Source organism: Ochotona curzoniae, unplaced genomic scaffold (assembly GCF_017591425.1).
Source record: "Ochotona curzoniae isolate NIBS_2020 unplaced genomic scaffold, NIBS_Ocur_1.0 contig_430, whole genome shotgun sequence".
Taxonomy (NCBI): Eukaryota; Metazoa; Chordata; class Mammalia; order Lagomorpha; family Ochotonidae; genus Ochotona; species Ochotona curzoniae.
In genome coordinates this window covers 47,173-73,395 of record NW_024466219.1, presented here as the reverse complement: position 1 = coordinate 73,395, position 26,223 = coordinate 47,173, and the positions used below count along the sequence as shown (strand labels likewise).

Below are 26,223 nucleotides of genomic sequence, written 5' to 3'. Positions count from 1 at the left end.
TTCCGGACTCCGCCTCCGGGTCCAGGGCGCAGTGCGCAGGCTCCGACGGGGAGAGGCGGGGACAGGCCCGCTCACATGGGAACGAGTGCGGCTATGACTGGCTGTGTCCGAGGGACTGGGGCGGGGTCAGGCTGCGGCCCAGTGTGGGTTTCCGCTGTTGGCGACGCCAAGAACTGGGCCCACGGCGTCCGGCGCCCCCGACGGGTCCCCGGCCCAGTCTGCTCCCAGCTCGGGTGCCCCGTCGCCGGCCCCCGCCTAGGCCCTGGGCCTGGGGCGGCAGCTGCAGGAGCCAGCGGGCACGCAAGGGCGAGGCGGCCGGGCAGACGCCATGTCCATGGAGGACCCCTTCTTTGTAGTGAAAGGGTGAGTGTGGCCGGCGCGCTGCGCCCGAGGAGCTGCGGCCGGGGTCTTGTTCGAGGGCCGGACGGGGGTCCAGGGGCGCCTGTGTCCGCTGCCCGGTGCTGGCCGGCACACGGCGGAGCAACCGGGACTCATAGCCCTGAGGGTGGGTGCCGGCCGGTACCGCGGGCGGAAGCGACTGGCGAGGACGAGGATCCTGAGGTAAGGTGATGCGGGCCGGGGTGCTGAGGTAAGGTGGGCGCGGGCCGGGGGTGCTGAGGTGGAGGTGGGCTTGGGCAGGGGTGCTGAGGTAGAGGTGGGCGCGGGCAGGGGTGCTGAGGTAAGGTGGGCGCGGGCCGGGGGTGCTGAGGTAGAGGTGGGCGCGGGCAGGGGTGCTGAGGTAAGGTGGGCGCGGGCCGGGGGTGCTGAGGTAGAGGTGGGCGCGGGCAGGGGTGCTGAGGTAGAGGTGGGTGCGGGCAGGGGTGCTGAGGTAGAGGTGGGCTTGGGCAGGGGTGCTGAGGTAGAGGTGGGCTTGGGCAGGGGTGCTGAGGTAAGGTGGGCGCGGGCCGGGGGTGCTGAGGTGGAGGTGGGCTTGGGCAGGAGTGCTGAGGTAAGGTGGGCGCGGGCCGGGGGTGCTGAGGTAGAGGTGGGCGCGGGGCAGGGGTGCTGAGGTAGAGGTGGGCACGGGCAGGGGTGCTGAGGTAGAGGTGGGCAAGGGCAGGGGTGCTGAGGTAGAGGTGGGCAAGGGCGGGGGTGCTGAGGTAGAGGTGGGCGCGGGGGCAGAGTGGGCCGGGGTGCTGAGGTAGAGGTGGGCGGGGGGGCTGAGGTGGGCGGGCAGGGGTGCTGAGGTAGAGGTGGGCGGGCGGGGGTGCTGAGGTAGAGGTGGGCACGGGGGGGGGGGGTGCTGAGGTAGAGGTGGGCACGGGCAGGGGTGCTGAGGTAGAGGTGGGCGGGCCGGGGGTGCTGAGGTAGAGGTGGGCGTGGGCCGGGGGTGCTGAGGTAGAGGTGGGCAAGGGCAGGGGTGCTGAGGTAGAGGTGGGTGCGGGCAGGGGTGCTGAGGTAGAGGTGGGCACGGGCGGGGGTGCTGAGGTAGAGGTGGGCGTGGGCAGGGGTGCTGAGGTAGAGGTGGGCGTGGGCAGGGGTGCTGAGGTAGAGGTGGGCGCAGGCAGGGGTGCTGAGGTAGAGGTGGGCGCGGGCAGGGGTGCTGAGGTAGAGGTGGACGCGGGCAGGGGTGCTGAGGTAGAGGTGGGCACGGGCTTGGGCAGGGGTGCTGAGGTAGAGGTGGGCGCGGGCAGGGGTGCTGAGGTAGAGGTGGGCACGGGGGGGGGGTGCTGAGGTAGAGGTGGGCGCGGGCAGGGGTGCTGAGGTAGAGGTGGGCGTGGGCAGGGGTGCTGAGGTAGAGGTGGGCGTGGGCCGGGGTGCTGAGGTAGAGGTGGGCCGGGGGTGCTGAGGTAGAGGTGGGCTTGGGCCCGGGGTGCTGAGGTAGAGGTGGGCGCGGGCAGGGGTGCTGAGGTAGAGGTGGGTGCGGGCAGGGGTGCTGAGGTAGAGGTGGGCACGGGCAGGGGTGCTGAGGTAGAGGTGGGCGCGGGCAGGGGTGCTGAGGTAGAGGTGGGCGTGGGCCGGGGTGCTGAGGTAGAGGTGGGCAAGGGCGGGGGTGCTGAGGTAGAGGTGGGCCGGGGGTGCTGAGGTAGAGGTGGGCTTGGGCCCGGGGTGCTGAGGTAGAGGTGGGCGCGGGCAGGGGTGCTGAGGTAGAGGTGGGCGGGCAGGGGTGCTGAGGTAGAGGTGGGCACGGGCAGGGGTGCTGAGGTAGAGGTGGGCGCGGGCAGGGGTGCTGAGGTAGAGGTGGGCGCGGGCAGGGGTGCTGAGGTAGAGGTGGGCGCGGGCAGGGGTGCTGAGGTAGAGGTGGGCGCGGGCAGGGGTGCTGAGGTAGAGGTGAGTGCGGGCCGGGGGTGCTGAGGTAGAGGTGGGCACGGGCAGGGGTGCTGAGGTAGAGGTGGGCGCGGGCAGGGGTGCTGAGGTAGAGGTGGGCGCGGGCAGGGGTGCTGAGGTATTGGTGGGCGCGGGGCGGGGGTACTGAGATAGAAGTGGGAGCAGGTACAGGCGGGCAGGGGTGCTGAGGTAGAGGTGGGCCGGGGGTGCTGAGGTAGAGGTGGGCGCGGGCAGGGGTGGTGAGGTAGAGGTGGGCACGGGCAGGGGTGCTGAGGTAGAGGTGGGCACGGGCAGGGGTGCTGAGGTAGAGGTGGGCTTGGGCAGAGGTGGTGAGGTAGAGGTGGGCTTGGGCCGGGGTGCTGAGGTAGAGGTGGGCTTGGGCAGGGGTGCTGAGGTAGAGGTGGGCGCGGGCGGGGGTACTGAGATAGAAGTGGGAGCGGGTACAGGCGGGCAGGTGTACTGAGGTAGAGGTGGGCTTGGGCCCGGGGTTCTGAGGTAAGGTGGGTGCAGGAAAGGGTGCTGAGGTAGAGGTGGGCGCGGGCAGGGGATGCTGAGGTAGAGGTGGGTGCCGGCAGGGGTTCCTGGGTAAGGTGTCACAGGCTGGTCAGTGCTGAGGTAGAAGTGGGCACAGGGCGAGCACTGCTGAATTAAGCTGGATGGGGGCAGCAGGCGTTGAGATAGAGGTGGGCTGCATCTGAGTTGGAGTTGGACAGGGATCTGAACCAGGCCTCCTGTGTGGGTTGCCGGTGCTGCAGCAGCTTTGGCCGTTATACATTCCCCTGATCCTTTTATTTTTAAGTATTATTTCTATTGGAAAGGAAAATTTACCTAGTGAAGGAAAGAGCTTGTTCATTCCCCAAGTGGCTGCAATGGCCAGACCTGAGCCGATCTAAAACTCAGAGCCAGGAGTTTCTTTCAGGTCTCCCCCATGGATCAGGGTCCTAAAGCTTGGGTTTTCCTCCTTGCTTTCCCAGGCCAGGAACAGGGAGCTGGAAGGGAAGTGGAGTAGCCAGGACACAAACTAATGCCCATATGGCATCCTGGCGCTTGCAAGATAAGGGTTTAGGGACACACCAGGTCTGTGTATTTTATTTCTAATAACTGACGAGCTTCCTGTTGTAATTGTCAGACAGACATTAGAAACCTGATGACTGCCTGGGTCTGGGTCATTGCTAACAAGCATGAACGGCCCTTTGCCTTCTGCCAGCTGCTGCCAACCTCCTGGTTCTGCCATGGTAACCCACTGGTTGTATGGGTGTCATGATTTAATGCATTTTATGTGGGATACTTTATTATCTATGAGATAGTAGAATATTGAACACTTAACAATTTCATTGAAGATTGGTCTTCACTCACTTTGTTATGTTGGAAAAATGCAGAGTATAACTTCTGGTTATACATCACTTCCTGACTGAAAAAAATGTGTCACTTATTGGAAAGAATTAAAATCAGAGTGGTTTTTCCTTAGTTGAAATTTCCCAATGCTAGGCTGCAAAAGTTATCTCTGGCAGTGACAATCTGAGAGAATTAGACATGTTCTGTTTGATGTTCAGTGGAATTTGTGAAACCTTCAATGTCTTGCTGTGTTTTTTTCTGATAGTGTTCACTACATCTGTCAGAGCTATTGACTGGAACACTGGTTGGAGTTTGGTTGACTTTTCCCTGGCTTTAGCTTGTGTCTTTAAGGTGCTAAAGGAAGAGGTCTCTCCATCCCTCTGAAGCTGCGTAGTGTCAGATGTTGGTATCATCTTAGGGGACCAGGAGCCTCTGTTGAAGTACACAGAATGGAAATCAGGGATGCCTTTAGCCTGGGGTCTTCTAGTCTAACCTAAGGAATAAACCACCCCCTAAATTAAATGGCAATAATAGGAGGTGAATGATTAAGTGCTGAAATGAGTGCTGCAGGTGGTAAATGTCCCAGAAATTCAGAGGATAGCAGCTTCTTAGGAATTATTACAATAGGAAAGCTTTTATAAACAGAGATAAAGTACTTAAAATAGTTTTGTTTTATTTGAAAGTCAGAGAGAGATCTTCCATCCACCGAATTGTTCTCCAAATGCCCCCTAGTAGCCAAGGCTGAGTTAGGTGTCTGTAACTCCATCTGAATCTCCCATGTGGGTAACAGGGATGCTGGAGCCATTACCTGCTGCTTCCCTATGTGTGTGTTAACAGGAAAGTGAGTTGGAATTGCAGGAGCCAGGACTAGAACCAGCCTTCCAGGGTGGATTGTGGGTGTCCCAAATATATTTTATACTTGCAGCACATTTTAATTTGGATATTAAAGTGAATGTTAAATTTCATTATCAGTTCTTAATTTATAATAGAGACTATCATATCCAGATGTGAAGATATAGTATAGTATGCATCTCTGCTTCCAAATCAAAGATGGACTCCCAACGAAACTGTTAGATGTATCTATCTATCTATCTATATATATAATATTTGTTTATTTTCATTGGAAAGTCAGATGTACAGAGAGGAGAAGAGACAGAGAGAATCTTCCATATACTGCTTCACTCCCCAAGTGGCCACAATGACCGGAGCTGAGCCAGTCCAAAGTCAGGAGCCAGGAGTTTCTTCTGAGTCTTCCAAGCGAATGCAGGGTATCAAGGCCATTCTCGACTGCTTTCCCAGGCCACAAGCAGGGGATGGATGGGAAGTGGTGCTGCCGGGACATGAACCAGCACCCATATGGGATCCCAGCATGTACAAGGCGAGGATTTCAGCTGCTAGGCTACTGCATCCTACTAAATAGCATCCTACTATTATAGTAGGATGCTGGACTGTCTGCCATTGTCTATTGACAATGTCTGGACACACTTAAATTAACAGAATGATGAACTTATGACTGCTTATAAAAGACTCTACTAATGTGATAATATGGGGGAAATAAGTTGGGAGGGAGGGAATTTGGGGAGGGGGTAAGGGAAATCCCATAGCCTATGGAATTGTATCATAAAATTTAAAATAGGGGAAAAATTAGTACCTTTTCACCCCTGTTTGAGTAGAAAAATAAATCCTGAGTATTGTTAAATAAATTTTAAAAAATAGAAAAAAGCTTAGTTCTCCCGATATGTTTGGCACATTTCAAGTTGATAGTTGTGTGTAGTTTCTGTATTGGACATCCAGTGGAGCCTTCCTGAAGCCTAGCAGTGTACAGTTGCACAGCTACCTACACTACTACCTCCCTTGGCAGCACTTTTAGTCAGCTGCAGCAGGACCAGACTTACTTCTGTGTTGGTGCCTGTGGTCCCTGGCTTGTTCCACCTCAGCTCTCAGGTTTCAGCCCAGGTATCTGTACCTCCAGGAGGTACTTCCCTTGGCACTTATGACACAGTATCACTCCTCTTCCTCTGGGACACTGAGGTTGCAGATCCTTGAATATGTGATGTGGATGTTGAATCTGTACTCTGTGCTGGTGATGGAGTGCTTGGACCCAGAATGGGCACTGGGACCGAAGGTTTACTCCAGGAAGCAGTCATTGTTGCTGATATGGGAAGGCTGCTAGGCCTTCTGAGCTAAGTCAGCACATAAATGATTTCCCCATCATGAGTGTGCCAACCCCTTCTTCATGAAGAGAAGCAGAAACAGCCCAGGGTCCCAGGGTTGAGAAGTAGAGCCAGGATTCAAGTTGGAGCAGACTATTGTCCTACTCATGCTCTTCATAGTATGAGGATTACATGGTTAACTGAGTTAGGCTTGAGGAGAATTGCATTTTGATGCCCACAGAGACATTTAACCCTGAAAACGGACATGAAATTAGCTTTAGGAATTTTGTCTGTTAGCAGTTTTGGGTGCGTTGGTGTGAGGAGTAGAAAAGGCGATAGGAGACTGTTGTCCTTGAGACAGGCAGCAGCATGCGCCAGTGTTGGAAGCTTCTTGTGTGAGGTTTGACATTGTTAGTGTCTGTTAGAGCAGAGGCCCAGAACTGGGTGTGCCTTTTATGAAGTAGACACAGTCACTATCTCGGTAGAATGAGAGAGATGGAGCTTAGTGAAATGCATCTGAATTTGTGTGTGTGTGTTTGTGAGTGCGTGCACATTGTTAATTAAGATTATATATTGTTTTGTGATCACTTCATCTGTTTCTTTATATCCTTACACTGTCTTGGTGGGAGCCCAGATCTCAGTCTAATTTGGAGAACACTATGCAGGTTAGTTCCTGCCAGATACCTTGTGTACAGGACTGTGGAGCAGAGTGGGAAAAAGGAGAACCCACATGGAAGTGTTGGGAGTGTCTTATTCTTCTCATTCTGCTCTGTCTTTACAGAATGTGAGAGGGTCCCTGAAGGTAGAGAAGCAGCTGAGTAGTTTGAGAAAGGGGAGGGTGGCAAGCAGACCTGCCAACTGAAACGACACGTAGTTTAATGAGAAGTCAGACTGGATTTTAAAGTCAGCTGGTTTGGGATAGGAGGAGGCTTGGAAGGGGGGTTGCTATCTACCAAGGAGTTTAAATTTAATCTGGTAAATTGTTCATTGAAATCTAGCTTTTAGTCACTGATCAAGAACTCAAATCTGTATCTTGTGATTCCACAAAGAAGGCAGATGTGTCTAGAGGCTTTGTAAAAGTAGATTCAATGGGTCTTGATAACAGAAAGAATTTGGTACTCACTCCAGGTCAGAATTGCTTGAGGAAAGCAGTGAAGATGTCTAAGCCAGGTCTAGTGTGTCTGTGGAGTCCCATCCAGATCTAAAAATCCTGTGGTTGGGTTTATGTGATGCGTGCAGCCAGAGTCCAAGGGGGCTCTTATATGGAAAAGTTTTGAAACTTGGAAAATGGTAAGTGGCATTGTTGGCTAGAATGAGGAAGTTTTTGGGGGTAGATACTGTTTCCTTTGAATATTAAAGTGGCTATGACAGAACTAGGCCATCTATAATATTGTATTTTATAGGAAAAGTGTGATTAGTTTTATTTGGGAGAAATGGAATAGACTATTGGCAGATGAGTGTATAGGAACAGCTCTTGAGAGAGTAGGTAGGCAGGGGAGAGCCATCAGCCCAAGAGTCACTTTGGGTAGAAGAAAAGGGGAAAAAAACGCTTGGGAAATTAATATATCATAATGTCACAGAAGCAAAGGAAGTGTTTCAAGAAGGTAGCTTTGGCTGACTGGAGTGCTTCCCACACCAGAAGTGTGCACAGATTAGATCCACAGGTGATGTTATAGCAGTGCCCACAGTGTTGGTATAGCAGTACCCTAAGGAGACCTGGGTAACTAAGTAAAGACTTTCTTTCAATTGCAAAAAACCAAAAAAAACCCCAAAAAACCCCCAAAACCATAGTATCACTGAACTTGGAAATGGTAGTAGGGTCAAATGAAGGGCCTATGTTTTTCCCTTTACAAAAAATATGAGTTTGGAAGTCAAGCAATAAGAGACCCTCTGGTAGTCTGGGGTAGGAGGTGGAGCAAGGTTTTGGGGGTATGGGATCGGAGTCAGCTCAGAGAGAGTGAGGAGAGTGGAGGTGGTGTGGCTGCAGGAGCCTGCATGACCTGGTTTTTCAAGTCTCTTCATTGGAGAGGAAAGTGCCTTCCCTGACATAGTGATGAGACTGATATGTCCTGCCCTGCCTGCCCCAAAGAAGATCCTACAGAGCAGATGCTGTTCTGGGAACAGGCTTTGTGGCAGATTGTGCTTTTCTAGAGGTGCCGCATTCATCCTGTCCATCATTTTGCCACCGAGCTGACCTTACTCCCATTGTTTGAACTTGAGCATTATCTCTGAAAGCAGTGTGGCTTCCAACAGTCTCTGTCCCAGGGGATACAGCCCAGAGTGCTTCTAAACACATAAGGAATCTAATCATATTGAAGCCACCATGATGGAAAGGATGTGCAGAGAGACCACATGGAGAGGGCCACTGAGGACACCTTGCCCACTTGTCCTTCAGTTGAGGCTTCTGACATTTGGATCCAGGGACAAGTCCTTGCTGTTGTCTTAAGCCCTGGCCCTCTGATTTTGTGAACAAAACACATAAATGGTTGTGTCACATCAAGCTTTGGTGCCAGTTGTTACCCAGCCGCAGGACCAGGGTAGATTCATGGCCAGAGAATGAAGGGAAAGCCCCAAGGGTGGAGGCAAGTGCAGCTGCTGTCCCAGGCCGTTGGTTGGCATGGACAGGACCTGGGAAGCAGAGCTGCATGGCTCCCCTACTCTCTCCAGATTTGGCAAGATGCAAGTACAAAGACATTGTGGGTTTTATTCCCTGTAGCCCTAGAGGTAGGTTGTGATGGTGAGCCCTTCTGTGTGGAATAAACTGCAAAGTTGTTTGTAAGATGCTCAATTGAAGATCATTGTTGGACTAGTCTCAAAAAACAACCAAACAAAAAATGTGGCAGTCCTTCCAGCAGCACTTATCAATAAGGAATGACTGTTTCTTCACCAAAAGACATGTTCTTCAAAGATGTGGGCTGCATTTTCATTTCTAGCAGTGGGAGAGAAGTGCCATCCTATGAGTGGTACTGTGGGTGCTGGTTGGTGTAAACAGGAATCTGCAAGAACACTACAGGCCCCATGACTTTGAGGAGCTATTGGGTAGACATCACAGGGCAAAATCTGCATGACTTTTGCTGCCCAAATTCTGCTTTCATGAGACAAGACTGACTTGGGACACATGTGACAGACACGAGCAGACTGTATGGTTCATGCCACATGACTATCACTCCAGCAAGTGCTTGAAAAAGGACTGCTGGATCAGTAGCTTAAAGCTGTAGTTCCTGGAGAAATAGTTAGCAAGTTTCCAGTGAAGTGGTACCAGACAAATCCCCAAATCTGTTGGTGGGTGGATTGTTGTTTACCAAGAAATTTGCTCAGCTGATGAGCTCCAAAACTCTCACTGAAAGTTCTCAGAGTCAGACTTTAATTTTGGCTGCTACGTTTGTAGGGAAAAACCCCGCCAACAACTAGACCAGACTCTAGAATAAAGAGGTACTGTTTTGGGATTTACAGATCTTTCTGGAGACAGCAGACAAAAGGGATCTCTGTTGCCACAGGAATTGCTACCCCAGCTGCTGCCTGTGCCACCCTCATGGCCAGCTGTATGTCTGGTGTGTGCATGCCAAGGGGCCTAGCCAGCTGATGCTTTCCTTCCCTGAGAAGGTAGTATGAACAAAGTAGAGGAGCTCTTATGCAAACCTCTGACTTGTCTCCACAAAAGACATGTTTGTTAATGTGCCACAGTGTTTTGCAGATTGGTTGACTTGGAATGCCAGCCTATCTTCAGTTCTAGTTGCTGATATTTTCAAAGGGTTCTGGACTAAGAGGGTGGTCTTACTGATTAGTCTTCTGTGTTACTGGGTGTGTCGTCTGGTTCTTGAAGCTGTTATAAAATACAGGTTTGCAAGAAGTTTTGATTACCATTAATGTTTGACTTAAAAATAAGGCTTTTTGGTGATAGAGGTGTTTCTACCCTCATACGTATTAGGGCTTGTTGATGATGGTGATTTTTTTCTGCTCTCTTCATCTCTTTTCCAGGCCAGACATTCATCTGAAAATGGAGCAACAGTTGGGGATATCTAGCTGCTGTTGATCCACGAGTCTGATAATGTTAGGTTTTGGCTTCTTTCAGCATCCAAGTCTTTCTACCTTTGTGATTTCTGGAAATGTTTGTATTAGGATTGTGAAATAGTGACCGCTTTGCCTCTTTTATGTCTCTGCTACTAAAGGAAAACTGTTAAGGAATGCCCACTCTATGGTACAACAGCGAGGCCACATGCTCAGGCCTGCAGTGTTTGAATGTTATCATACTGGATTGCTTTTCTGCATTTTTCTGATTCCTTCCATTTCTTTCATTTCTTCTTCAGGAGATGCTTCTACCTTCTACTAGAATCCACCCATGCACACTCCTCCACCCTGATCCTAGTGCTAGTGTCTTAAGGCTTTGATCCTCAGAATGTGTCTGTGGTTGCAAGCAGTCCCTGGACCTTTCAGAGAATGCTGTTTCCGTGGTGATACTGAGATTGTGTTTGTTGATGTGTTCATGTTTGCAAGATGGTGGGTGCCGGAGTCCAGCTCCAGCTGAGTTCGGAGCTCAAGAAGGGTTTGTGGAGTTGGCAATAAGATACGGACACTGTCATTTGGTTCCCTCTTGCTACAGCTCAAGAAGAAGCTGTCCTTTTTATTTACTCAGACACATTACAAGCCTCTGCACAATCGTTTGATTGTTCTATTTTTACTTCATGACTAAGTAGGTATGCACAGATGTTTGATTACTTTATTTTTATTTCATGATGAACCAGGTGCTCTTAAAGATAATTCTGTAAGTTAATAAAAATCAGTTTCTTTAAAGCAAGCTGTTATTCATTCTTCAGAAGTAGCCACTAGGTGACAGCCAGAACTCCAAGACCAAAGCACAGGTGGCTGCCTACTAATCAGTAAAACATTGCTACTATATTTCTATTTCTACAATGTACCCATTATTTAATGGGAAAATAGGTTTCAAGGGAAAAAGCATAAAAATCCAAAACAAAAGTTTCAAGTGTTAAATTCCCTTACAACTATAGGCTCTACAACCCCATAAACAATGAAACAATAATTAAAAACATATTTCTTTAATAAAGCGTCCTTAATTCCTCTAGCTAAAAATTATAAAAGTGCTTAAAACACTTACATTTTCTATGCTGCAAAGAAATTACAAAGGCAGGCTAGCCTTTGAGATACCAATAACTATATTTATTGCCATAGCAGTTTCAGCTCTTACTCCCATCACTTGCATTACTATTTAGGATATTTATCAAGCCCTTTCCAGAAGGTGTGCTACATGTCTGGGCCAGATTCTGAGGCAATGGTTAAGTACCCAATAAGGTGTCCAGAAATGGCATGGGCTTAATTGTGCCCCTGTGTGTAAATTGTCAAAGACCCACTCGCCAAGACATTATCAGTGACAATAACTCTCAAGCTCACATCAGTTGCAAAAACCATCTCACAGGGGCACATAACAATGCTTCAATAGATTACAGAATTCTTAGTGGGGTGCTTGAGTGTCCATGCAAATGGGGGTGAGACTGTGTCAAGATGGTCAGAGAGACATCTGCTGGGCCCTGTCAAAAAGCTGGAATTTCCTCTGGGCCCTGCAAAACAGGGGAGCTGTTCTCTTCACACCTTCATGTCATCCATATTTACTGCACTGACCCCAGCAGTGGGGTAGGAAAGAATCTAGTGCCACAGAATGAATCAGGGCAGAAGTACAGAAGTACTAACCTGTACACATGGTGAGAAATAAATAGTCATATTCCTGTAGTAAGATTTTTTATCAAACAGCATGTGTACTTTTTTTTCTAAAGTTATAACTGATATTACATTAAAATTTACAGAGCTATGTGATCAGCACTACATAAACAATATGTTGGACAGACTCAAACCCTTAGTAGTGTCCTAGGACCCAGTGCAGTAGCCTGGTGACTGAAGTCCTCGCCTTGTACGTGTCAGGATCCCATATGGGTGCCAGTTTAATCCCAGAGGTCCCACTTCCCATCCGGCACCCTGATTGTGGCATAGGAAAGCATTGAGGACGGCCCAAAGCCTTGGACCTGCACCTGCGTGGGAGATTCAGAACAGGCTTCTTCTTTTTCTTTTTCTTTATCTTTTTCTTTCTTTCTTTCTTTTTTTTTTTTTTGCTTTTAAACATTTTTATTATTATCATTTTTTAAAGATTTATATTTTTTAATTCATTAATTATTTTTGACATTCTTTACATAGTTAATTAGGGCACAAAGGCTCCAGGGCTACAGGAAAGTGGGTAAGACTATTATTTCCACAAAGTTTTTGTCATGTATATGGGGTAAAGGGGGGAGGTAAAGGGAGAAGCCCCACCCAGTCTCCCACCCATCCCAGGTCCCTGATGTGGGGCATGCTCTGAGGGTCTTGCTCAATTTGTTTTGATAGTTCAACAGTTATGAATTACTGCCAATCTTGCCATTCCAAGCACGATGAGGTTGCTGAAGAATCCACTGGTTGACATAGTCCATCTTAGTGTCTCCATTTGCCCAGTTTTTCACTGCCAACATATGGCTGAGGTAGTTGACTGACTTGTTCTGACCTTTGTCTTTTCATGGTTAGGGATCTGAGTCTGGCAGTTCGATTGGGGAGATCCCTAAAGAAATTTTGTCTGAGGTGTTCCCAGACCAGATTCTTGTGTGTACTTTGCAAGTACGGGACCCGGTACAGTCCATTGCCCCAATCAGCTGGTTGTTATAATTGCTCGGTTGGTTCTGTTTCCAGCCCTGTCTTCCACTGGAACCAATGGGTGTTGCAGTCCAACCTGATTCTGCCCAGCACACACTCGGCCCTCACATAAACCAGTGGGAACTGTAGCCTAGTCAGAGCGACCCACAATAACCCCCACCAGGCCCGCCCCCATCCTGGTTCCCATGCTTGCCATTATGTGCAGCAGACTAGTCCAGTCTGTCCCACATCCCATTCAGCTCTCATACATGTCAGTGGGCATCGAAGCCTAGTTCAACCCAACCAGCCCGACTATCTAGCCCACATACATGCTGTTGGGTGCCCTTCTGTCTAGCCACCCCAACTCCTGTCCTGGTTTTCGTGCCCTCCAGTGGGAGTGGTAATCGAAGAGGGAGGCTATTTCCTTTCTATGCCACCATTTCCTTTCTATGCCACTATTTCCTTTCTGTGCCACTCCCATTCCCGGATTATGCACTCTCCAGGTGGTTCTGCAGTTTAACTTGACAGAATTAGCCCCCAATGCCAGCTTCTGCCAGCTGATGCTGCAGCAAAGCCGAAGCTACCCTCACCTGCTCTGTTTTATGTTTGCATCAGTAGGAACAATCAGCCTAGCCTTCCTTTTCCCTGATCTAGCCCACATGAAGCCCACAGGTGTTGTAGCCCTGCCTAGTCTGGTCTGTCCCCATCCCAGCTCACTTGCTCTCTCCAGTGGGAGTAACTGTCCTGCAGGGGAGCACCCCCACATTCCCTCTGCCGGCTTCGCCCCTTCCCTCCTTGGTTCTCATGTGTGCTGGTTGGGTGCTGTGGTCACATCCTGTACATGTCACTTCACCTTGGCATTCCATAACGTGCACTGGTGTTTTGTGGCGACCAAACCTGGCTCGACCCACACTCTGTTCTGCTGCTCGGATTCACCAGTGGGTGATATGAACTGGTTCAGCCTGGTCTGCCCCTGACCCATGCCAAATGTATGCCGGTGTGATACTTTCCATGGCCTGTTCTGGGCTGTTTGCTATCATGCTTCTTGTGCTTACCTGCAGGGACTGTGTCCTGGCAGAGGAGTTGCCCAGGTTCCTCCATCAGAACCTCTCCCAGTGCCAGATTTCGTGCTACCAGTGGTTGCATGAGCCAGCGCTATTCAGTTTACCTCCTGTCCTAGCAGGAACCGTGGCTTTTCCTGACTGGCCTTCAACCCAAGCTGGTTCTTACTGTTGGATGTTTCAGCCCAGCCATGGCTTGTCCATACCCCCATACAGCTCACACATGATTCAGTAGGGGCTAAGACCTAGCCTAGTCCGTCCCACATCTACCCTGGTCCTCCAGAGCACCAGATGGTGTTGGAGTCTAGCCGGCTTGGTGTGTCCAGTCCCAGCCCACACTTGTGCAAAGGGAGACTACAGTCATATCCAGATCTGAATGCAGCCCCCATTCCAGCCCCCAAGCTCCTCAGTGGTAATCTCAACCCAGCTAGGGGGTCCCCTTATCTCCCCAATCGGGCCTGTTCCCAACCATAGATCACACACATGCCAGTGGTTGCTCTGACTCAGCTTGTCATAGCCCCTCACCTGTCCCAACCCCTGCCCTAGATGCTGTGGCTTAACGTCCCTGGCTCACGTAGACCAGTAGGTACAAGAGCCCAGCTCGGCATGACCTGTGCTCCATCCTGATTTCTAATTTTGCTTGTGGGCTAAGGTTAGCCTGCCTTAGTCCTGCCCACTCCACCCTGCAGAAAAGGCTTCTTGCACCTGGCTTAGGATCGGCACAGCTCTGGCTGTTGTAGCCACTTGCGAATTGAATCAGCAGATGGAAGATCTTCTTCTCTGTCTCTTCTCTCTGTATATCTGACTTTCCAATTAAAAAAAAAAAAGTGTCATGTGTTCCATCTAATTCCTGCCCCCTGTCTGGCGTCTACTACCCAGTGATCTGTTTTCTGCTCCTGTCGTTTAGCATTTTCCAGAATGCTGTATTGGTGGAGTTCTGCAGCATATGACTGTCTGAATCTAGCTCCTTTCACCCCATTTAATGCACTTGGGATTCTCCTGTGTCCTCACTGCTGTATGGTATTGTGTTGTGCAGGTATCCTACAGATTCCTGTAATGAAGGACATCTGCGTCACTGTCTGGTTTGGTAGCGTGTGCAGGTTGCTCTATGCTTGTGAAGTTTCACATTTAGGACTGGCATTGTTGGCTTAATGGTCTAATAAGCAGCAAAACTGAAGCCGGTTGTGTGGCACAGTAGTTAACATTGTCATCTGTGATGCTGGCATCCCATATGGACACTAGTTCAAGATCTGGCTGCTCCAGTTGCAATCCCGCTCCCTACTAATATGCCTCGGAAAGTAGTGGAAGATGGCCCAAGTGTTTGCACCTCTTATCCCATGTGGGAGACCCAGAAAAAGTTCCTGGCTCCTGGCTTCACCTTGGCCCACTTCTGGCCATTGCAGCCATCTGGGGAATGATCCAGCATATGGAAGCTAGTTTGCTCTCTCTCTCTTCCTTTCCCTCTGTAACTCTGGCTTTCAAACAAATAAACAAAACCTTTTTTAAAAATGAAAAAGGGAAATAGCAAAGCTGCCTTCCAGAATGGTGGTCTCATTTTGTGTTCCCACCAGTGATGGCTGGACATCCCAGTGATTTCCCTTCCCACTTTCCCTACACTTGGTCTTGTCCATTTCTGGTGTTTGTAAAATCTTTTAAAGTATGCTGTGGTATCTGATGGTGGTTTGGTTTGTGTTTTGCCGATGACTGATGATGTTTGGGCATCTTTTCATGTCATATGTATGTTTGTCATGTGTGTTTCTTTGGTATAGTGGCTTCAAATTTTTTGCTCATTTTAAAATTTAGTTTGTTGTTAAGTTATTATAATATATATATGTATGTATATATATATATACTCACACAAATTGATTGTTAATCAAGCATGTAATTTGTGATTATTTTCTCCTAGTACACATTTTGAGATTTTATGTAACAAAATAAGAATGTGTATAGAGCATTTTTGCTGTGTTGTGAAATACGATTATTATCTTTAGGGAAAGCACTTATGTTCCTGAAATAGCTTGTTTCTCCTCTCAACAGTCTGATTTTTATTTTAGAGAATGACTGACAAAGTACTTATGCTTGTATTTTTTCCAGATGTCAAAATTAACTTAAAAAAAAAAACCCTTCAGATATTTTCTGAAAAAATGAATGTTGCCTTGTTACATCATACAAAACAGCATAAAAACAGTATTTTTACTGATGATAAATCAGAGCTTGGGTCTGTTCGGGGTAGGAATTTGGAAAGCCTGTGTGAGCCACTATGATCTCACAGATTCCCAGTACTTAAGCTTTTCTGATAAGAATGGAGGTGAGTGTTGTGAATTATTTGGGATGTTATATAATGAAATTGACATTAGGAAAATCTGTTGTGGTCAAGAAACTGATATTTCCATGTAACTAGTATGTTATGTTATAAAGTCATCCCTGGGTAAAGGACCATTCAGAGTATAAAATATACCAGCAAATTATAATGTGTACAAATAATGTGTACAAAACTCCTTTGATATTTTTGTAGGTTCCACATTACAGCTAAACTGTAAGAAACTGGATTTGTCTAGTTTTGGTATACTAATTTTTTAAAAAGATTTATTTATTTTTATTGGAAAGCCAAATATACAGAGAGGAGGAGAGACAGAGAGGAAGGCCTTCCATCTGTTGATTCACTCCCCAAGTGGCTGCAATGGCTGGAGCTGATCCAATCCAAAGCTAGGAATCTGGAGCCTCTTCCGGGTTTCCCACACAAGTGCAGGTTTTCACAGCTTTGGGCCATCCTCAGTTGCCTTCCCAGGCCACAGGCAGGGAGCTGGATGGAAAGTGGGGCCTCCGGGATTAGAACTGGCACCCATATGGGATCATGGTGCATTCAAGGTGAGGAATTTAGCTGCTAGGCTACCGTGCTAGGCCCTAGTTTTGGTATACTATACATACACACACACACACACACAATTATCCAAGAATACTACTTAAGTTCTCTACCAATTTCCATCTGTGTACCTGTACAAGGCAGGATTCGTACACATTTCACCCCAAATGGATGGGAAGCCAGTTATGAAGGAGAATCACAAAGCTGTGAAACAGTGCTACCATTCTCACTTGTTTTTGTCTTTTCTGGAAATTCTTTATTATTATTATTAAAATGTATGGTAATGCATAAATTATTTTTTTAGTTAGCTGATAAATATTTTTTAGAATGTTTATTTGAATTTCCAGTACAGTAAATGGAAATCTTTGCAACCCATTTCAGTCTATGTTCTTTGGCAGTCTTTGATAATTCTGAAAAGTCCTGAGACCAAAACGTCTAGAGATTGCTTGGTAGAATTCAGTTGCAGTGTTGTTGGATGCTGGTGGCTGAAATGGCAGCAGCTTCGTGGTCAGAGGCTTCCGTGATTCTGTGTTCTTTAGGATGAGTTGCCTTCACAGATGCTCTGTGTTATCATGGATGATACTCAGCACTTAAAATAAACCAGGCATTTTGAGTTATGAGAAAGTGTGTTCCTTTTTCTTCTCCAAATCAATTAGATCTGGGGGTTAAAAACATCTGATTAAAATATTTAACCTGTGAAACAGAAGCTGTACATAAGAGTATTCCTCCCTTTACTCTGCCCACTGTCCCCACTCCAAGAAAAGAAAGGCTGCGTGAGGGCTTTTTCATTTGCCTGTAGTTGCTTGCACCAGATGGAAGGTATGGGAATCAGCAACTCTAGTTGATTTGTTAGATCGTTCCTTAGAAAAAAAGTTAAATGTGTCCTTCTTGATATTATACCTGTTTAAATACGGTTTTATTCTGAGAATCAGCTGAAAACATACCACTTAATGTATTTAAAGTTTTGAATTTGATATTTTCCATGAAGAACTTTCTGAATGTGGTGTTTGCTGAGCACACCGTGGGGTCGTGAGTGACACTGGGGTCCTGCAGGTATCATCACCTGTGACTTCTCCCCTTCCCTCCCATTGCAGGTGGGGTGGGGTCATGATTAACACTGAGATCCTGCAGGCATCATCATCTGTGACTTTTCTCTCTCCTTTTTACCCTGATGGCAGGGAGGTCCAGAAAGCAGTGAACACTGCCCAGGGATTGTTTCAGAGATGGACAGAGCTCCTCCAGGACCCTTCCACAGCAACAAGAGAGGAAATCGACTGGACCACCAACGAGCTGAGGAACAACCTGCGCAGCATTGAGTGGGATTTGGAAGACCTTGACGAAACCATCAATATCCTTCTCTGGTCTGTGCGCTTGGGGCAATGACAGGTGTCTCCACACATAGATGTGCTCTTTTTTGAGCAGTACCTGCTGCACACATCTGTGCATGACATGTTGTGAGTGGTGCAGGAAGCTGAGGTTGACAAGTCTGTAGCAGAGAGGCCATGTGCTGCAGTGATTATGACTTCAGATTCAGAGGCAGATTGCTGGTGTTTGAGTCCACCTCCACCAAGGGAAAGGATATGATATCAACTTGACACAGTGCTGTGACACTAGATGTGCAGGGATTTTCCTGCACACACCACTCAGTTCTCCAGATGAGGAGGGCTGGGCATCCTACAGTTCAGCTACATTCTGATACTGTACCTGGAAATGATATCAGAGCACAGAGATTGAAGACTCAGTCCTGTGAGACTGCTTCGCTTCAGCCACTGGTCACAAGTCATCCTTAAGTTAATGCATCTACTGGAGGACACACACAGCTCAGGGGCACACATTGCCTTCATTTATCCATTTGTTTTATACAGGATAGCCAGGTGACAGAGGCATATAGGACGAAGTAGAGGGAATGGGGATTGCTCTTCCAGCCCTGCCTAGGTGCACCACCCCACAGGAACCTCCTGTGTTCAGCTCTCTGAATCCTGTCCCCTCTCCACTTAGGCACAAGTGATTACATCACTGATCACAGGGAGCAGTGATTAGTTCAACCTATATCCTCTTTCCCCTCCCAGAGGTCAGGAAGGGGTGAAGCTAGAAGTTCCAACTCTCTGACTCTGGTTCCCTGGATGGAAGCTCTGAGCCTTAGTTATCTCATTAGCACAAGACTCACGTGGCAAGGGAGAGTCTAGGGATTGTGGAGCTGTGTGCTGGGAAGCAGGAGTGCGGCTGCTTGTGTGATGACGATGTCAGTGTCACAGCCACCATGCCTATTGTGTGGTTAGGGGCAAGTTGACTTTTCTGTGCCTCAGCTTTTCTTCAGTAGAAAGAGGGTGTTGAAGGCTACTATATGAAGACCTCAGAATGGTGCGGGGTGCACATTAGTGGCCATTGCTACTAGCTTCTGTTTGGAAATGTACACAGACCAGTTAGACACTGACAGTTAGAGTTCAAGGAACGTTTTCATCACCTGTCTTCCTGTGTGAGAAGTGACATTACAATGTCACTGTCTGTTGGAGAGGCATCTTATACCAAGAAACTGCACTCAGGGAAAGTAGATCTATTTGGCTAATCCATGCTGTTGGCGTGCAGCTGGTCTGACTGATGAGACTGAATTACTGTGAAAGCTGAATTGTAAATGGCCTTTTTTTTCAATTGGAAAATTCTATTTATCCAAAATTTTAGATGGAAGATAAGAGTTGTATGCTGTAAGTTCTGTTTTATTTTCCTCTATGTGAGATAAAACGTGAAAGGAACTGCTTTTATCAACAGAGGTCATGTGCAGCTGATAATAAGAGTGCTTTTTAAGTAGTTAAGAGGCAAGTATATTTCCTAAAATTAGGGAACTGTGATAGGAGAGGATGTGAGATCAAAAGCAGTTTCAGGAGATGGTTCTTCCTTGGATACAGGAGGGGGGGGGGAAGATTGGGAGAAATAAAGAAGTTGTGAGAAAAGGGCAGAAATTCCAACTGATAACTCCATGTTCATTCAGCAAACACTGAGAGGGAGGGTACACCGTGTACCTGGTGTTCTGTCCATTACTGAGATTGGATCTGTGAAAGCAGAGGATTTGGGGTGGGGTAGGGATCAGGTATTAGCTAGTAGTAACAAGAAGTGCAGAGAACCCTGTGTGTCATGTAGGGGTATGACCAGGCTAACAATGGGGTGCAGGGGCATTGAAGGCGACTGACCTTTGGAGTGTGGGAAGTTGGGTTCACATCTTAGCACAAGTACGGGGGTTTGGAATGGCAGTTGAAAAAGGCTTGCTAAAGCTGCCATGGGAAAAGCAACCAGAAGTCAAAAAAGGATAGATGTGAGTACTGGCAAGTGTCAGGAAGACCTCAGCTCGCAGCATCGGATGGCCGCAAATCTGTCGTGTGTCCAGTTACAGGAGCTGCATCTCTTCATTTTGGGCTCTTCTTTGGGACCAGGATGTAGCTGTAGCTGTGGGCAGGAAGGTCTGAAAGTGGTTACTGTCGAGGTGACTAATTTGCAGAACGTTTCAGTCCGATTTTGCCTACATGGGACAGACTCTGGAGTTTAATGGGAAGTTGGTCATTATGCTTTTGGTGATGAAATTACTTTGCCTTGACTTTTTGACCTACGCATAGTTGAAGCAAATCCTAGAAAATTCAACCTCGATGCCACTGAACTGAGTATAAGAAAAGCCTTCATTACAAGCACGCGGCAAGTCGTCAGGGTAAGAAGTGTAATCTTTATGGGAGACCTGTGATCAGCAGCTAGACGTCCTAGCATCCATCGCCGTTATTGTGAGTTAAGGGGCAGTTTGCCACATAATTCCTCTGGATGAAAGGAACAATCCCTGCTTTTCAAATGCTCAGGGTGTCTGGCTCATTTTTTAGCACAGGCAGCGAGATAGCAGAATGCCAGCTTGTGGGAGGCATGTTCTGCCTCTTGCTTCCCAGGGCAACTGGGTTTTGCCTTTTAGTGTAGTAGTGCACTCTGTTTCTGAACAGAAGGAAGAATTAACCATCATAGGAATAATTTGGCTGTTTGATTTGGAAATTGTTTGCATTGTTGAAGCCTTTGCTGGGCTTAGCTGGCAGCCTTATGGGCCATCTGAGTGGCTTCTAGAACTGTTGTAATCACTGCTAGTGGCATTTCATGTGCAACTGTGTGACAGCCACTGAGGATTTTCTAGATCAAGGAAGCATCTATTGGAATGTAAAAAATGGTCCCAAAATGTTTGTAATAATATTCTTAATTTAAATAGCTGAGAAAGAATCAGTTAACTAAAACCTATGTCTGTAAGATGTGTTTTATATTTTGGAAATGTATGGCTAAGCTCTTGGATTAGCATAATGAGATGTAAGGGAGCCAGCTGTCTTTCACATATGTAATAGAAAGCAGCTTCCTCAAATAAAAAGACTTAGGATCACACTGGTGCTAGCATTGCAGCTTTTCAAGTCATCTCAGACAGGAACCTTGGTCTGTGTTTGCCAAAGATCTTATTTTTAGAATTTTTATTTATGGGGACCCAGTGTGGGCTTAATGACTAAATCCTCACCTTGCAAACACCGGGATCCCATATGGACACCAGTTTGTGCCCCGGCTGTTCCACTTCCCATCCAGCTCCCTGCTTATGGCCTGGGAAAGCAGTAGAAGATGACCCAAAGTCTTGGGACTCTGCACTCATGTGGACAACTCGGAAGAAGCTCTTGGCTCCTAGTTTCGAATCAGCGCAGTGCAACTCCAGCCGTTGCAGCCAGTTGAGGGGAGTGAACCAGCAGATGAAAGATCTTTCTGTCCCTCCTTCTCAATAAATCTGATCTGCCTTTTCAATGAAAATAAATCTTTTTTCAAAAATTTATTTATTTGCTTATTTGAGAGAGACAAAAACAAGCAGGTCATGATGACTGGGCCAAGCTAAAGCCAGGAGCCTAGAGCTCAGACCAGGTCTCCCGTGTGTGACAGGGATCCAGGAATTGGAGCCATCACTGATGCCTGCAGGAAATGGGAGCAGAGCCAGTCCTTGAACCCAAGCACACTAGTATGGGATATTGGCGAGCCAGGTGGCACCAGTAGGGTGCACCAAGGCATTGCTCTGCCAGAATTTACATCTAGAGATTTGCCTTTGACCCATTTCAAATTCAGTTTATCCCTGAACTTGATGTTTTTCTCTTTTACTCAGGCACTGTGTTTCTATCAGACATCTCTTCTGTTGTGTAGCCAGACTCAGAAGCCTCTCTGAGCTTCAGGACTCACCTGTCCATCTGTACACAGTGTGGTGTGGGCATGCTTTGTTTCAAGCTAGTTCACAATGCTGCTCTGATAGAGAAGCTTCCCTAGTTATTATTTTATCAATGTTGTTTCCTTTCTGTTCTTTTTTGTAATAGATTTTTGGAAGGACCTTTTCTGTAGATGTTAATATTTGAGTGTGGTGTCATGCAGTGAGGTAGATATTTGTGACCCTAATCATTAGTTTCAGGTGATACTTGCAAATTATACACATTAGAATTCAGAAGTCAGTGTATTGAAGTTAACTTCACTGGTGTAATTGGAAGTAAGATACAAATTGATTTTCTATAAGCTGAAAAGCTTTGAAAAGTGTGTTCTTAGAAATATTCCAGGGGCTGGTGCTGGGGGTGTAGACTGCCCACAGTACTGGTATCCCATCTGGGTGCTAGTTAGAGTCCTGGCTGCTCCTTGTCCAATCACTCCCTGCTAATGTGCCTGGGAAAGTAGCAGAAGGTAGTTCCGGTGTCTGGGCCCCTGCACCTACATGGGAGACCCAGATGACAATCCTGGCTCCTGGCTTCAGACTGGTCCAGCTCCAGTAGTGGTGGCTATTTAAAGAGGGAACCAGCTGAAAAAAGATCTTCTGTGTCTCTTTGTAACTCTGCCTTTCTAATAATCAGGATCTTTAATTTGTTTTAATTAAAAAGAAAGAAACATTCCAAAACAAGTCAATACTTGGAATTGTCCTGGGGTTGAGATCTGAACCATACTCAGCTATATGACTGAATTGAGTTTTTAGGCATTCTTGTTTTAATTTGGGACTGTTTGAGAGAAGCTGTTAGTACTTCTTGGGCTAACCTTAACAGCTTTTGCTGATCTGATTTTAGTAAACACTGAAATTTTTTAAAAGAGAAAAAAATTGTCATAATGCTAACCTGATTAAAAACCAAAGCAGATTTTTTAAAAATTCCCACATTGTTTTCATCTGATATTGCATTCCAGTAAAGTCATTTGCAAGATCTCTGGGCTCAGAGAGTTCACAGACTTGAGAAACGAGTTACAAGTTTGTGTAAGCTCTTTTGTCACCTTTGTTGGCAGCCTTTCATTTCATGTTACTTCAAGTTGTGTGTTGGTATTTTTAAATAGTCAGCATCTGCCCCAGGTACTCTCCCCTCTCCAGGAGGAAGAGGCTGTGATAGTAGTAGGGTGTTTCCTGGCTATGAGAGTCAGTTTTTCTGTTTGTTCTGTCACTGTCCCTGGGTTTTGCTTTAGTCAGATTGCCTGGCTGTGTACTTCTCTTGTACCTTTCTAAGTTGTACAGTTTTTACTAATGGGAGCAAAATACTTTAGTTTTTAGGTAAACGGCTTTGCTATTTTTTGAGGCTGCCTCATCCTTCCTGTGGAGATTCTCAGGGAGGTTTGTTTGAAGGGCTGTATCCCAGCCAGTCATGCGGTTGGCTTTGTAGAGAATGAGTGAGGGGCTGGAAACCTGAGTGTCGCACTAAGCTGTGGTCTTAGTAAACATTAACCATAACAAGTTACTCAGGGACCTCAGTCTTGCTGATCTTGCCCTTTCAGACATTTTCTTACTGTTTAAGGGAATCAGGGCTGGATGGTTTTGTTCACTAGAAGTTGAAGTAGAGATAGTTTCAATGAGTCAGAGAGGGTTCAATGACGACGTGTGCACAGGGGCCATGAGACCCCCATGGGACACTCTGGATGTACAAGTGTCACCACTTGCTTTGGAAGCGGAGGCCTGAGTAGCCAGGCTGCTTATGTTCTTTGGGTGGAGAACCATGCTGTCTCTAAACTTGTGCTGATTGAAGAGAAATACTTGCATTTTGAACATGATAGGCTATTACAAAATGTTTATCTCTTTAGTCACATTGGTAAAAACTCCAAGTCCTCCTGCTAAAGTGTGTACTGGGTGATATCTGGTGATTTGCAGATCAAAAGCTGTTGTAGCAGGGAGGTAGCTGGGAGCTCAGCATAAGGATGTTGGAAGGTTTACCCCTTCAAGCCTTGGTCAGGCTCGCTTGCTCTCTCTCTCTCACACATACACACTACAGGTTTATATCAAACAGCAAACTTTAAAGACTAGGCTCTAGATGTAGATTTTACAAAAGTAGTTACAGTGAAATAATGCTAATTAAAGAAAACTAGAAAATTTTATAAGAAGAAAAAAATCAAACAAGAAACCCAAATTAAAAATTACACCCAGACAAACCTTTGCTGTATTTTCTTACTGATTTTCCTCTCCATGTATGGCAATTCTGTTCTCACCTAGTTGTGACTGTAATGTTTTGTGCTCATAGGTGTTTTTATTTATTTATTTTTTTAAATTAAAAATATTCTGGGGCCCTGTGCAGGAGCCTAGTGGCTAAAGTCCTCACCTTACACACACTGGGATCCCATATGGGTACCAGTTCTAATCCTAGTGGTCTCGCTTCCTGTCCAGCTCCCTGCTTATTGCCTGGGAAAGCAGTCGAGGACAGCCCAAAGCCTTAAGATCCTGTAACCTTGTGGGAGACTCGGAGGAGACTCCTGACTGCTGGCTTCAGATTGGCGCAGCTCCAGCCATTGTGACCACTTGGGGACTGAATCAGCAGATGAAAGATCTTCCTCTCTGTCTCTCCTCCTCTCTGTGTATCTGACTTTCCAATAAAAAACAAAATAAATCTTTAAAAAATTATTCTATATTTGTTATTTTCAAATGCAAACAAATATGATGTATAAGAAATGCATTCTGTGAATCTTCTCCTTGATGCTATGTGTTTTGAACTATTTTGTGCTCACTGAGATGTGCACACTCATGATGTGAAGACGAATGGCATGGTGCCCTGTAATGTCCTGTGAGGTGTCTGGAGGTTATTTAGCTTCTTTCTCTGCAGAGCTGTCTTTGGAACAGTGCTTCCCGGTAGGAATTGGATGGGAGCCACTTAGATCATTTCTGAGGTTCCTGGAGCCATACTGAAATTATAGCAACAATCGAACTTATTGTATTCTTTTTAAGATTTCAAAATTTTTATTGGAAAGGCAAATTTTCAGAGAGAAGGAGAGACAGAAGGATCTTCCATCTGCTGGTTCACTCCCCAAATGGCTAGAATGACAGGAGCTGATCCGATCAGAAGCCAGTAGCCAGGGGCCTCCTCTGGCTCTCCCATGTGGGTGCAAGATGCTAAGGCTTTTGACCCTCCTTCATTGCTTTCCAGGCTATAAACAGGTACTTGCAGGTGGAGGATTAGTGAGAGAGCCACTGCACTGGTCCCACTGTATTTTATTTTAAACTAACCTATTACCAGTTTAATATGTAATCAGTGTAAGGGATACAGGAGTGAGGAGCAGCAGCTTTTGGTCTAACAGTTAAGATGGACGTGACACTATGCTCCATCCTGAGGCACCTGGCTTTCGTACCTTCTCTCTCGACTCTTGCCTGGTGATGTGCACCCTGAGGGGCAACAGTGATGGCAGAGGAAATTGGATTCCTGCCATGCATGTGGGAGACCCAGCTTGGGTCCATGACTTCCTGACTTTAGCCCAGTTCCAGCTATTGTGGGCAAAGTAAAGGTTTATATTTGTACATAAATGAGAGTAATCTTTCACGTTTTTATTAATGTACAGAGATAGATTTTATGGGTACAGTTCTAAGGAAAAATACTTCCTTCCCTCCCCCAATCCCCCTTTTTCCTTCTTTCCTTTTATATTTTCTTTAATATTCGCAAAGACATAGTTTCAGTCTACTATATAATTACAGGCTTAATTCACCACTAACCCTAATGGCCAACAAGTGAGAAGGAGGAAGAGCTCACAGGGTATTAACAAGAGCTGACAACAGCAGTTGCATCACAAGATGTCCACTTGTTTCTAGATTTTCTGCTACTTGTTGGGGAAGACGTGATATTTTAAAGAATTCTTGTACTATGCTTCTAAATCTGTCATCTATGTTAATACTTAATTCAGATGTACAATTTCCTTTGGAAATATTTGATCTATAGTTAGAGTTTATAAAAGTCAGAATTGGGGCCTGATACTGTGGCATAATGGGTAAAACCATCATCTGCAGTGCTGGCAGCACTGATTCGAGTCCCAGATGCTCCACTTCTAATTCAGCTCCCTGCTAAGGTACCTGGGAAAGCAGCAGAAGATGACCCCAGTGTTTGAGCCCCTGCATCCACATGAGACACTGAAAAAGCTCCTAGTTTCTGAATGGGCCTACTGACAGCTATTTGGAGAGTGAACCAAATTTCTCACAGGTAAACACATACATACATAAAATTCTTAAATAAGGTACAGAGTTGATGAGGGGAACTTTGGCCTGGTGGTTTAGACAGACAGACTTGGTGCACGGAGCTGATAATAACACGCATGGACCCTGACTGATGGTCAAAGCCGAAGTTTATTAGGGGCATCAGACTTTATACACTGAGAGTCCGTACTGTTTCCCTCTCTTGATTGGAATTCCTTTTGTTTTGTATATTCCACCAGGTGTTCTGATTTACATACTGTTTATACCAAAGGTAGCCATTTGGTTGTTGTCATGCAAATATTGTCCAATGAACTGCAAACCTGTGCTCGCTGACCTTCCAGGCTCACAATGTCTTCCTACAAATCCCCCTTCTGTGTTTTATAAAATTAGGCCTGAAAGTTGTAAGCTGGGGGAACATGCTCTTGGAAGAGCAGAAGA

At 46.7% G+C, this 26,223-nt stretch overlaps 1 protein-coding gene across 3 annotated transcripts in view; it reads left to right on the top strand.

Annotated features, from left to right (window-relative positions):
* The first annotated feature begins 251 nt into the window (after positions 1–251).
* Positions 252–26,223, top strand: part of STX6 (syntaxin 6) — a 53,193-nt gene continuing 27,221 nt past the window's right edge. The window contains exons 1-3 of one of the 3 annotated variants that reach the window (XR_005884460.1): positions 252–363; positions 17,525–17,694; positions 19,946–20,040. Coding sequence is in view for 2 of the 3 variants with exons in the window: in XM_040985334.1 (XP_040841268.1) it covers positions 329–363; positions 17,525–17,694; positions 19,946–20,040 (300 nt within the window). In the remaining variant the exon portion in view is untranslated. The remainder of the gene's footprint in view (positions 364–17,524; positions 17,695–19,945; positions 20,041–26,223) is intronic. The other 2 variants (XM_040985334.1, XM_040985333.1) reach the window with 2 other exon arrangements.